The sequence below is a fragment of the Melanerpes formicivorus genome, unplaced genomic scaffold (genome assembly GCF_026170545.1).
Source record: "Melanerpes formicivorus ecotype bairdi unplaced genomic scaffold, bMelFor1.0.p_v2 SCAF_18, whole genome shotgun sequence".
Lineage (NCBI taxonomy): Eukaryota > Metazoa > Chordata > Aves > Piciformes > Picidae > Melanerpes > Melanerpes formicivorus.
The window spans coordinates 7,319,977-7,332,793 of record NW_027142370.1 but is presented as its reverse complement, the minus strand read 5'-3'; the positions used below and the strand labels follow the sequence as shown (position 1 = coordinate 7,332,793).

At 44.5% G+C, this 12,817-nt stretch overlaps 1 protein-coding gene across 1 annotated transcript; it reads left to right on the top strand.

Annotated features, from left to right (window-relative positions):
* Nucleotides 1-801: 801 nt before the first annotated feature.
* DRD5 (dopamine receptor D5) lies at nucleotides 802-3,121 on the top strand. The gene has a single exon (XM_068149713.1). It carries the CDS (start codon nucleotides 802-804, stop codon nucleotides 2,257-2,259), a length of 1,458 nt encoding a protein of 485 aa, XP_068005814.1. The 3' UTR covers nucleotides 2,260-3,121.
* Nucleotides 3,122-12,817: the final 9,696 nt, after the last annotated feature.

The following is a 12,817-nucleotide window of genomic DNA, read 5'->3' as shown; positions in this document are numbered from 1 at the left end:
AGTGACAGTTACAACGTACATGAGGGATGTTCGTTTCAGGAAGGAGCAAAGGAGTGAGCAGGCAGACCGCCTATCCCCAGGACACCGTCCCATCCCCGCCAGCCCCGCTGCCCGCCGGCCCGGACGGGGCGTCCCTGGCGGCGGAGCATGCTCAGAGGGCGGCGGGGGCGGGTGGGCAGGCCCGGAGAGCGGGCATGGGGGGAACCGGCAGCGACAAGGCAGTACCGGGGTCTCCGTTCCGCCGCGCTGGGAGTCCCGGTGGGAGCCACTTGGAGCTGCTCACCCCGGGGAGAGGGCGCAGAGCCGGTGCCGCAGGCAGGATACGTGCAGAGCCGCCGAGGGGGCAGCACTAAGCGGACAGGAACGCGCGGAGCAGAGCGGAGCCTCCGAACAGGGGTGCGCGCAGAGCCGCGGAGCAGAAATAGCAAGCGAGAGGACGTGAGGCGGGTATCCAAAGCAGGGTCCCCGGGAAGAAGACCCTGAGGAGGGGGCCGCGCCGAACAGCGGAGCGGGCAGCCCAGGCGGGAGCTGCGGGGCAGAGACCCCGGGCAGGGGCAGTGCGCTTGCCCTGGGGCGGGCACTGCCAAGCGAGGGTAGCCCCGGGAAGGTGCAATGCGCTGAGCGGCGGGGCGCGGAAACCGGTACGCGCTGAGCCGCGGACCAGGGTCGGCGGCGCGGGGCGGGGGATCCGGCAGGGGTGGCGGGGGGGCAGCGGCCCCATGGGGCCGGGCGGCGGGGCGGCGCTGGCTGCTCGGTGCGTCCCGGCTGCCGCCGCCCCGCCGCCGGCGGGAACCTCCAGCCATGCTGCGGGGCGGCCGGAGCCCGCTGCCGCCCCCGGCGGAGACCCACGGCGGGGCGCGGGGTCCGGCGGTCGCTCTCGGGGCGGCGCAGGTTGCGGCGGGCAGCCTGCTAGGGCTGCTCATCCTCTGGACCCTTTTCGGGAACGTCTTGGTGTGCGCGGCCATCGTCCGCTACCGGCACCTGAGAAGCAAGGTCACCAACATCTTCATCGTATCCCTGGCTGTCTCGGACCTGCTGGTGGCTCTGCTGGTCATGCCCTGGAAGGCGGTGGCTGAGGTGGCCGGGTACTGGCCCTTTGGGGCTTTCTGCAACGTCTGGGTGGCCTTTGATATCATGTGCTCCACAGCTTCCATCCTGAACCTCTGCGTGATTAGTGTGGACAGGTACTGGGCTATTTCCAGCCCGTTTCGCTATGAGAGGAAGATGACCCAACGGTTAGCTCTGGTGATGATCAGCGTGGCGTGGGCTTTGTCTGTGCTCATATCCTTCATCCCTGTCCAGCTCAACTGGCACAAAAATGGGAATATTGTTGCTACTGGTGATATTGGAGATGGATTTGGCACTGGCTGGGCAGCAGCAGGTGCTGTCACCACCTGGGCAGAAGATATGAGCACCACATGGGTGGCATTAGCAGCAATGAGACCCTCTGATGGGACCTCTGACAGCAATGACACCCTCACTGGACCCTCAGAGAGCTGTGATTCCAGCCTCAATAGGACTTACGCTATTTCCTCCTCCTTGATCAGTTTTTATATCCCAGTGGCTATCATGATAGTTACCTACACTCGAATCTACCGCATTGCCCAGGTGCAGATCCGTCGTATCTCTTCTCTGGAGAGGGCAGCCGAGCACGCGCAGAGCTGCAGGAGCAGCCACGTTGACTGCCACCATCACACAAGCCTCAAGTCCTCCATCAGGAAAGAAACCAAGGTGTTGAAGACACTCTCTGTCATCATGGGTGTCTTTGTCTGCTGCTGGTTGCCATTCTTCATCTTGAACTGCATGGTTCCCTTTTGTGAGAGCCCACCCAGTGACCCCCATGCTGGCCTTCCCTGTGTCAGTGAGACCATCTTTAATGTCTTTGTCTGGTTTGGCTGGGCCAACTCTTCTCTCAACCCCATCATCTATGCCTTCAATGCTGACTTCAGAAAGGTCTTCTCCAACCTCCTGGGATGTGGTCAGTTTTGCTCTAGTACTCCAGTGGAGACTGTTAATATAAGCAATGAGCTTATCTCTTACAACCAGGACACTCTTTTCCATAAGGAGATGGTGACTGCTTACGTTAACATGATCCCAAATGTGGTTGACTGTGAGGAAAATCGCGAGGACACTTTCGATAGGATGTCCCAAATCTCCCCTGACCAGGAGATTGCCACTGACTCTGTCTGTGAGCTGGACTGCGAGGGGGAGATTTCACTTGGCAAAATAACACCTTTCACGCCAAATGGTTTACATTAAATTGCATCCTGCCCTGGTCATCTCCTGGATTATAAACCAAAATGTTAGCACTGAGTGGAAAAACTTGCTTGATTTTATGCTATAGTTTGGTCAGTCACTTCATGCTGAACACACTTTTACGTGTAGCACTTTGCAGGGTGCAGACGCCGTCCTACAGGGAGCACAAACTTAATTCAGCACTTCCCCAGGCTGGAAGAGGAGCGGGCAGTGGTGTTGATCAGCTGCAGTGAGGTGCTGTCCTGTAACTGCGGTCTGTTCATGTTTAGAATGCATTTGCAAATGAAAGGTGCCATAGTGTGCTAAGTATTAACAATTTCTAATATCAGGGACAGCTGTGACTGGCGTAGACTTTAAAGGAGGAAAAATTCTTGGCTTATTTGTTCAGATCTTCTGTTTCTTTTTCGCTGTTGTTTTTTGGTTGGTTGGTTGGTTGGGTTGGTTGTGTTTTGGGTTTTTTTTTTAACTTCCTTTTATTTATTTATTTTTTCATTATGTTGAAGGTGAGGTGGTGATTTGGATGATTATTTAAGTGTATGTTCCTGCCAAAAGAGTTCCTGTGAAATCCGTGTTCTTCTAGGCAGCGGTGTTGCCCGTGATATCCTTGCCATGTTTCCAGATGAATAAATAAAAATCACAGTGACCAAGGGGTTATTATCTTTCATTCCTCATCCAAAACGTATTGGAACTTCAGCACTCCTAGTTGAATGGTTAGAGTGCCAAGCAGGTAAACCCTGCTGTTTTGACAGCAAAGTAATGTGGATAGAAAAATACGTATTTCTTTAATAAAAGCAGAGCTTACAGGAATGATTGACTTAAATGAACTCTTTTGTAGGTCTCTACTTACAGATAGATTTATGACTGGTTTATTTCTTAGTCTTATAACTGATGCTGTTCCTCTCTGCAGCTAAGAATATCAACTATACACATGTACAAGCTATCAAAGCTTTCCACTTTATACTTGAACTTTCTTTTTAAAGATGCTGTTAATGAGAAGAGTTTGGTGATAGAGTTAGGAGCTGAATGTGTCTAAAAACAGTAATTGTGTTTGAAAGTGATGCCAAGACTCAGCATTTCCCGGTGTAGACATCAGAGAACTCATTGAAAGCAAGAGAAGAAAATATACTGCTAATCTATTTTTTTAAGTTATTTACTTATTAATCAGAACATAAATACGTTTTAAGTACTTTGACTCTACAAAACATATTAAAGTAGTCTTGACATTTTATAAAAGCATCTTTGAGGCTCTGTTTCTATTGAAACTTTTACATCAAATGGAATACTGCGTTTAGAAACGTTTGGAAGCTTTCAGCTCAGAAATCCAAAGTGAGCCAATTTCCAAGACAAATGATCAAAGGTGGCAAAAGCCAATTCCAATATTTATTTTGAGTTCTAGCTTACAAACAACATCTGAATTAATTTGCCCTTTAAAAATACCTGTGCCATGAGCAGAGCAGGTTGAAATGGAATTGTAGGTCCAGATTCAGTAGCACTCCCACCTAACTTTCCCAACCTGATGCCTAACTGGAAACTGAAAGCCCCTGTACAATGCATGGGGGAAAGTCATTTAACCACATACTGGGTTTTGTGAATGTTACGCACTTAGGACTGAACCTCTTGGAAGTCACACCTCCAATACTGGTTTGGGGATTGTTTGACCTCCCCTTGGGATATGGGATGGAAGAAGCTCAGGATTGAGATCCCTTTGTGGTTGCATCTGCTGCAATCCATTTTTCTCTGCAAGCAATGTTCTGTGTGTGTAGTCTTGGGTATTAATGAGTTGTATCATCGTTTTGGATTATCTTTTCAACTGCTTGTCACAGAAGATTGATGCCTACCTGAAAGTTTTCTTTGCTGTTGATGTGAAATCTCAGTGTAATAGCTCTTTACAGCTGTCCTTAGAAAAGGGTATTGCGTCTGTGCCTCAGAGAGGCTTGGAAATCTGAAATCCCATGCCCACAATCAGGTTTATCCTGCTAATGGCTTAACATTGAGGGTGACTGTGTTGTGGCTCCTCTGCTAAAGCAATCCTGTGTTGCCAGGAGTTCACCATAGTTCTAGCCCTGCTGGCTAGATAAACTTGCCCTAAATAAAATCGTACCCAAATTAAAAGGAAGAAAACTGCTTCTGGTGGTGTAATGATGAATTCTCCCAACTAGAACTTAAATTTTTCCATTTTCTAGTTGCTGCTCTACTTTTGAGGCTAGTACAGGCTCTCAAACTTTCCAGATCTGTGCAGAAAGCCAATGATGCTCTGATACAAGAGGTGCAACACCTGGTGCTGATTCCAGCTCCCAGGGCAACACCGGTATTTTATCTGGTTTTGTTCATATTAAATCAGAAACAGCCAAGGGAAATGGAGAAGGGAAAACGTGACATCTTCCTGTGACATCTTCCTGGGCACTTGCTTACTGGCTGTGCAGTTTGTGTTGCTCCTGCAGCAGAACAGAGCAGCAGAGGAGTTTCAGTAGTAACTATGAAGAGGGTGTCCCCCCCCCCGACCTCCTGGCATAGCCTGTCCCCTTCAAAATTATCCTTGTGCTGGTGGTGTCCCAGTTCCCTTGGATCCACTTCCCTGCAGGTGTGGTGGATGGGTAGATGTGTACAAGAAGATGCTAGTGCAGCCCATTGACATGTGTTCTCATTGAGGCTTTCACCTGCCTGGATTTCTGGAATAAGCAGGTGGGCTTAATGTTGGGATGCAAGAAGATGGTATCTCCATCAGTGGATTTATATAATGGCTTTGCACAGACTATTAGAAACAGTCTTACCTGAAATGAGACAATTTTTAGCCTGCCCCCAGAATTTGGGAGCATAGTTAGGACAAGACAGAGAACTGGTCAAATTACAACTTGCCATTACAAATCTTTAGTTTATGACTTCAGCTGGTAAATGATTTCTGATGGTGGCTCTACGATGTAATCTCTCTCCTTGGGATATGTCCCTGTCAGGGGGGCTTCATCCTTTGGAGCCCAGGAGCATCAGAAAAGGAACATTTCTGCTTCAAAAGACAGAGGGAAGGTAGTTCTTTTGCTGGAAGCACAGACTGACCTTACAAATCTGGAAAAAAAAAAAAAAGAAGCCTTTTTCTTGAGTCATAACATAGGAACATTTTCGTTGCTTTTAAATGTTTCTTAATTACCACTGCCAAATCTGGAGTATTCCTAATTAGCAAAATAAACTTTTGACAGAAATGTGTCTCTTGCCTTGAACTATGAAAAAGGGCAGCTCGTTTTAATGCAGGCATCCCCAAAAAGGATTGTTTTAACTTGTTTCAGATGAAGCTGCTGCCCTACTTTTCAAATGGTTTCTTTCTTAAGGACTAATGCTTCTGCCTAGCTGCAGAGCGGAGTTCACTGCAAGTGCAAGTAGGTTTTTATAATCCTCATATCCTTGTGGTGTCACTCTGGAACTCATCTCTGCTTCCCATCAACATGTTTTCTTCCATGAAAGTCACCTTGCTCCTGTTGTGCATTTTACTCCCTAATTAAGCATGATCCTAGCTCAGTTTTGGGGTTATTTTTTTTGCTTTTTAGTCCTTTGTGCTTTAATGCTGAATGCTTTCATTTGCATGTACAGTACAGCTGGGCTTTGAGTCATCCTCACTAGTCCTGAGTGATGGCTGACCTTCAAGGTCCCAAATTATTTTCCATTTCTAGTTTGTATCATTGTTAGAGATCTTACCTTGCAGTATGTGTCGCTGTTAAATAACATCTTAGCCAGCCAAATCTTACCGTTTTAGTCCTGGAAAACTCCATACCAAGGAGGGTTACCTTATCATTAGGCTGTGTATTTTCTGGATGAGTTAACTAATGACCAGAGGAGTTCACTTCAGTGCAAGTTCTGAACATGTAGAGGCATCTTAATTCATTTTTAAGAAGCTGGGACATGGAGGATGTGAAAGTGCAGTGTTTTGTCTAAAATGCTGCAAACACCATGAAAAGTCTTCCACTACTCAAAGACCTTTTAACACCTCTGGCTTTAACAAGGGGTGGTGGGTCTATAGTGGGGTTTTGTGCCCCAAGCTACAGAAAAGTTGGTAGCGCATCAGACCCTTAATGGGAAGGTCGTGAGTTCAAGCCTGCAGTGGGCAGTAGTGTCCTCCCTACTCTAATCATGAGGTCTTGGGTGACAGGTTGGACTTGATGATCTTTGAGGTCTCTTCCAACCTTAGTGATACTGAATACTGAATACTGAAAAGTAGATGTCTTTCTTAGAGGTGAACACAAACAAGACACTTTCCAAAGGGACAGAAAGTACTGTAGTATTCTTTGCTAAGTGGTATTTCATCTCTGCTCTCATTGGTTTTTTTTTCCACTTTTGCCAGCCACATCTGATGTGTGTCTTCAAGGAGGCTCCCTACTGAGAACATCTGTATTTCTGTAACATACCACAAAAAAAAAGGGCTTCAAAATTAGGAAAGCTTCCAGCAGAATAACTCTAAGCACAATCTTACACCATTTAGGAGTCAATCATGTATAAAGTCAGTGTTCAATAGACTGAAAAGGCTGTAGGCACTGCTCAGAACATGCAGCAGAATGGAGGTTTGAGAGGTCACAAGTCCCTCAGCTGTTTGCATGTGTCAAAATTACCACTCAACAAGGAGAGCAATTCTGTCACTGTCACACAGAAGGCAGGGTATATACTTAGACTGATGTTAATAAATAACCAGAGAATCTTTTTCTTGTGTTTGAGGCCATCTTTGCTACTGTTTAAGATTCACCAGGCCTTTACATTTATTCAGTACCTATTTAAATCAGTAGCAGACCTCAGTGAAGGATGTGGGTTTGCTTCACAGAGCAATGAAATTATTTCTCCTGACTCTTTATGAATATTACCACTGGTATTCTCCACTAGCGGATGATGCCATGCTCAACAAAATATTTCACCAGCTGACAATGTAGAAATCATTAATTCAGAATTAATTCTTTGTTTTCAAACTTTGAAAGACTTTTGAAACTTTACAGAAGCTTCACACACACAAAACCAACCAACAACAAAAAAATGCCCACAGAGCATCTCTGATCATACCTCAGATCAGCAACAACTGGTTGCAGTTTTAGTGCCCTGGTAATATATGGGGCACTATGCTTTTATGAACAGAAGTATGTCCCTGTAAGTTTAAGGTGATGTTTTCAAAGACAAGGGTATAGTTTTGGTCTAAAAGTACTGCTGTGCACAAAAAATACCTATAAATAAGGACATTTCCACTGTTAATGGAGCACCAAAGGTGTGCCTCCTTCTTCAGCCTTCTGTTTATTGCAGCAGGGGTAAGATTTCAGAGAGCAATAACAGGATTCGAGGTGTAAAGAATGGAAATACAAATATTCTCATCTGAAGCAGATGATGGATCGTTTCTTTCAGGGTGCCTGCAGGCATTCCCAGGAGAGTTTAGCTCAACAGGAAATTTGCAAGATGTTTTTTTACCTTGTTATATGTCTGAATCCATTCACAGTTGTGACTGGAGATGACATTCACTAGTTTTTATAGTGGACAGATAGCTGTTTAAGGAGGATAAACATTTTTATGGACGTAATCATTTCTATCACAGCCACATTTGCAAGGTTTGCTAAATACAATGCAGTAGTCATAAAAAAATAATTCAAAATTCCACTCCATGAAGGAAAAATAATTCTCCCTAGAAATTACTCCCTCCTGTTAGCAACAAATACTGGTTTGTAGCTCTTACTGTGCTCTCACTGCTACCACAAGAAGCCGGGATGCTCTGAACCTGCTACTAAGAATCTGCTAATTCATATTCAGAGGAATATCTGAAAAAACAAGTACAGACATGGCAGCAAGCACAGCTCAGTGCAGTTCATGTAAAATTAGAGTAGTGTCAGCCAGTCCATGCAAGGGACTGCATGGCAGTGATCCTTTTCTGGTGCCACAAGCACCTTGGCTTCGACCACAAATGCCAACTCCTTGGATCTTGGCTTCATGGTAGACCTCTTGCACCCAAGGCGGATGCTCAAAATCTGCAGGTAATGCTCAGGAAATCAGAACTTTTAAACAACTGTTCTGACTTTTGTTTCCTACATAAAATGGAAACCCCACAAAAGAGAAACCACATTTTTCTTTCCCAAGCTCATGCTTGAAGAAAAGGCTTGCAAATGACATCTGGTTAGCTGCTGCCTGGTTAGAGCTTGAGCGGATGTGGTTACAATAGCTTCTTGGGGTTTCTATGTCTGAAATGCATGTATGTCATAGTTTAAGGGCCTAATAGTGAGTGGAAGAAATCCTTAAATCATAGTTTTTTTTCAGGAGTCTGGTGGTGGCAGAACAAAGATGAAGCTCTACCACGGTCTAAGTTCGGTTGCTTCCAAGGACATTGGGAAAGTCTGGTCTGCAGCTCACTCAGCTTTGAGTATGTCCTGTGAGTAAAATATTAACAAGGAAGTTCAGCGTGCCCTCTTTCACCACTTGACCTCATTTTTCCAACCCGAAAGGTTGTAAGTAAGATTAAAAAATATCTACATTTCCTTTGGCCCTGACCTTTTACTTTCTCTGTTAACTTCGTATAATTAGTCTCCTTCAGTGAACAGAAGCTCCTGGCACAGAGTTAGATGCTTGTCCTCGTTGTCACTAAATGTGGAACTACCTCGAGCTACACTTAAATTACATTATGTCTTCAGCCCAAAGGAATCTTCTTTTTTATTGTAATTTTTTGAGTGTGGTGGTGGTTTTTTTCCCTTTCCCAAGCGACAACATTTCCCTCAACACAAGATTATTCACCAGAAACATAATTTAGAGGGCAGGCATAAATAGATGTTTTTTTTAAAGCTCTTAGGGATTTTGCTTGATGATACAAAATGAGAATGGGTTGGTATTAGGCATAGAGATAAATAGAGTTGTTGGTTTGTTTTTTTTCACAAGAGGTTTAATTTTGGGCTTTTCACAGAAACAAACACTGGATGTTTTTGTTGCGAAGAGTTTACGCACTTCATTTTCTAGACTTCATGCATACATACATTCTTTCATATATATGCATGTACACACACAAAAAAAGATATTAAATCATGTTTACAGGGTAATTAAATATGTTTTTCTCTCTCTAAATACAAAATGTGCACTTCATCCAGAAGGAAGCAAGTAAAATCTTAACATTTCTTTCCCCACCACAATGAAATGCAAGTACGCAGACTTTCCAGATGTTCCAAAGGCATTTTGACTATTTTGAGTTGAGGCGAGGCTCTTTGACAGTCTAAACTTGAATTATGCAGTGAGAGGGAGTGTACAAAATGCCTCCTCTCAACTATTTTATAGTCAAAGCATTTTTATAATGATTTGCTAGTTGGTTTTTTGAATTTGATCATCTTAGAGGCCTTTTCCAAACGGAATGATTCTCTGGTTGCAAGTATTTTGACACATAGCAAGGAGTGATGATTTAGAAGTTGCTTAGTCTGGAGAAGAGGAGGCTCAGAGGAGACCTTATTGCTGTCTACAGCTACCTGAAGGGAGGTTGTAGCCAGGTGGGGGTTGGTCTCTTCTTCCAAGCAACCAGCACCAGAACAAGAGGACACAGTCTCAAGCTGCACCAGGGGAGGTTTAGGCTGGATGTTAGGAAGAAATTCTTCACAGAAAGAGTGATTTGCCATTGGAATGGGCTCTCCAGGGAGGTTGTGGAGTCACCATCTCTGGAGGTGTTTAAGAAGGGACTGGATGAAGCACTTGGTGCCATGGTTTAGTTGATTAGATGGTGATGAATGATAGGTTGGACTGGATGATCTCAAAGGTCTTTTCCAACCTGGTTAATTCTATTCTATTCTATTCTATTCTATTCTATTCTATTCTATTCTATTCTATTCTATTCTATTCTATTCTATTCCATTCCATTCCATTCCATTCCATTCCATTCCATTCCATTCCATTCCATTCCATTCCATTCCATTCCATTCCTACCTCTTGGAGGTCTCTCAGTGAGAGAGATTAAACAATGCTTTTGTCTTTCCAATTTGGTCAAACAAAGGTACAAACCTGTTGACAACATGCAGAGTTTCTGCCTCATCAGAAGATAAAATGTGCTGCATGACCTTTCAAAATATCATTTGTCATCTGTGGTAGAATGGCCCTCGGTATGTCAGTGCTGTTATTGAATCTGTGCAAGTAAGGTATCAAAGACAGCCAAAATCTGCTGCTGTATATTGAATGCATATATCCATTGTGAAAAGCTGATCTCCTGTGGTGACTTGGAACATGACATCATGGAGTTTACTGTTAGTGACTCAAGCCCAAATCTGCCAGTGGGCAAGTACAAAAGATGTGGGAGTTCTGCTTTCTGCTTAATATCAGTCTTAACAACAGTTGTTTTTAAATACAAAGGTACCAGCTTCTGCTGCTGGTTTGCCTACCAAGTACAAATACTTTGGTACAGTGATGGGACAGGTGGAAATTAACTCAAGAGAGAGAAAACTTCATAAATAAATATTTGTATCATGGAAAATCCAGCAGGAAAACATTCAGCTCTGTATTATGCAAGTTTCACACTGCTTTACATCTTAGCAGAATGCTTCTTGCTTTGTTCTTTAACCTGTTAGTGGCTTTTGTCAGAATATCTGCAGAATAAACTCCAACATTTAAATGTTTGGATGGGAAGTAATAATACCTCTCCTTTAATGCATTCACCATGTCAGCACACACACCTGCAACCAGGTAAAGCTCAGCATCTCATATCTGCACTCTCCCTGGTTCTGTGCACACCACACTCTTGGCCCAATAATGCCCCAGGTTTGAGAAGGGGAGACAGTGCAGGGGCTCATGCAGCACCTCAGCAGCTCTCCTTGGAGGCTGCAAAAGCTTCATCTGATTTCAGCAGGGTCTGTTATATGCTAGACTGTTATACACATTGTGGATACTGTCCTTACTGGCTACATTTCTGAGTTGAGCTGAATGGCAAGCTCTCAGTGTGCTCACTACATCAAGGTGAGTGGCAGAAATGCAGGAATACCTCGTCCCTAGTTGCCCACCCTCCATAGTTGGTGGGAAGGTGTCTCATCAAAAATGAAGACCAGTGGGGTGTGTGTCATGACACAGCTTTAGACACTTGGAGACAACACTGCTTTAAAAATCCTTCAGGTGTGGAAGTGGAATTTTTTTTTCCAAGACTATTTGTGCTGACATTGGGCACCTAAATTCCACATAAATGGAGATGTAAGCATTTTAATGCCTTCTGGGTTATAGATGACTTTTCTCAAGTATTCCTGTACATGTGGCTAACGAATCTGGATCCCAGCTGGACAGGCTTTGAAATGCATCATAAAAATGTCTGCCCCTCATGTACTACCACAGCCATTCGTGCACAGGGGCTATTAAAACACCCTGGAGCAGGATTTAGCAGCACTGGGACCAATGGATGGAAAATGAGGATCATCCTATGTGATCTATGAGCCCTATGAGGAGAGGCTGAGGGAGCTGGGGTTGCTCAGCCTGGAGAAGAGGAGACTCAGGGGTGACCTTATCACTCTCTACAACTACCTGAAGGGAGGTTGTAGACAGGTGGATGATGGTCTCTTCTCCCAGGCAGCCAGTACCAGAACAAGAGGACACAGCCTCAGGCTGTGCCAGGGGAGGTTCAGGTTGGATGTTAGGAAGAAGTTCTATACAGAAAGAGTGATTGCCATTGGAATGGGCTGCCCAGGGAGGTGGTGGAGTCGCCGTCATTGGAGGTGTTTAGGAGGAGACTTGATGGGGTGCTTGGTGCCATGGGTTAGCTGTTTGGGTGGGTTGGACTGGTTGATGGGTTGGACACGATGATCTTGAAGGTCTCTTCCAACCTGGTTTGGTTTATTCTAATAAAGGTTTTATTCTAATAAAGGTTTATCTGCCCCCAAGCTCTGGCTGGTTGGAGAATGGCTTGGGCTGTATCTGAGCCTTTTTGCATGTTTAGGCAGCCTTGGGGAGGCTAAAAGACACCCTTAACTTCATGTTTCTGGGCCAGGAGCTTTGTTTTGTGGCTCAAAGAGGCACAGCTGACTTTCAGCTGCTTTTTAAAAGAGATGGTATGCTTCAGTGCCTCATGTACAAAAGCAAATGCAATGAATTCAGTGATGGCAGCAATACAAACTTTGTAACTTTAATCTGCTAGGACAGATCATTCAGTGGTGAAGAAAGAGATGACTTTGCCATTCTAAAACAGTTTTCTTTTTGTTGTTGTTGTCCTTTCTCCCTCTCCCTCTCCCAGAATTGTCTTTTTCTTCTCTTTTCAGTCTTGTAGAAAAGTTTTGAGAGTAACTGTCTTGCCCTGTGCACATCTCAGAAAGCATGAAAGTTATTTCTGAAATTACACATCCAAAAGTTTGAAGAAAATGACTCTAGTTTTACTTAACATTCCCATACATCATTAACCATTTGAGTCAGCATTGTTCAGATGACATGGCATTAAAAAATCATCTCCAGCCAGTGTTCTTTCCTTGCCTGAAGGATTATAGCTACTGTCATAGGCTGGGTTTAGTAGGTAAAAAAAACACAAACTAGACTGAAGAAGCAAATTAAATGCTTTTAAGTGACAGAACGTGCTGTAGAGGGTGTTGTATGGGAGCCCCAGTCCCGTATCTGTGGGTGT

What these genes read in the sequence shown, in the direction of transcription:
- DRD5 (XM_068149713.1), top strand. Translation starts at nt 802, where the DNA reads ATGCTGCGGGGCGGCCGGAGCCCGCTGCCGCCCCCGGCGGAGACCCAC.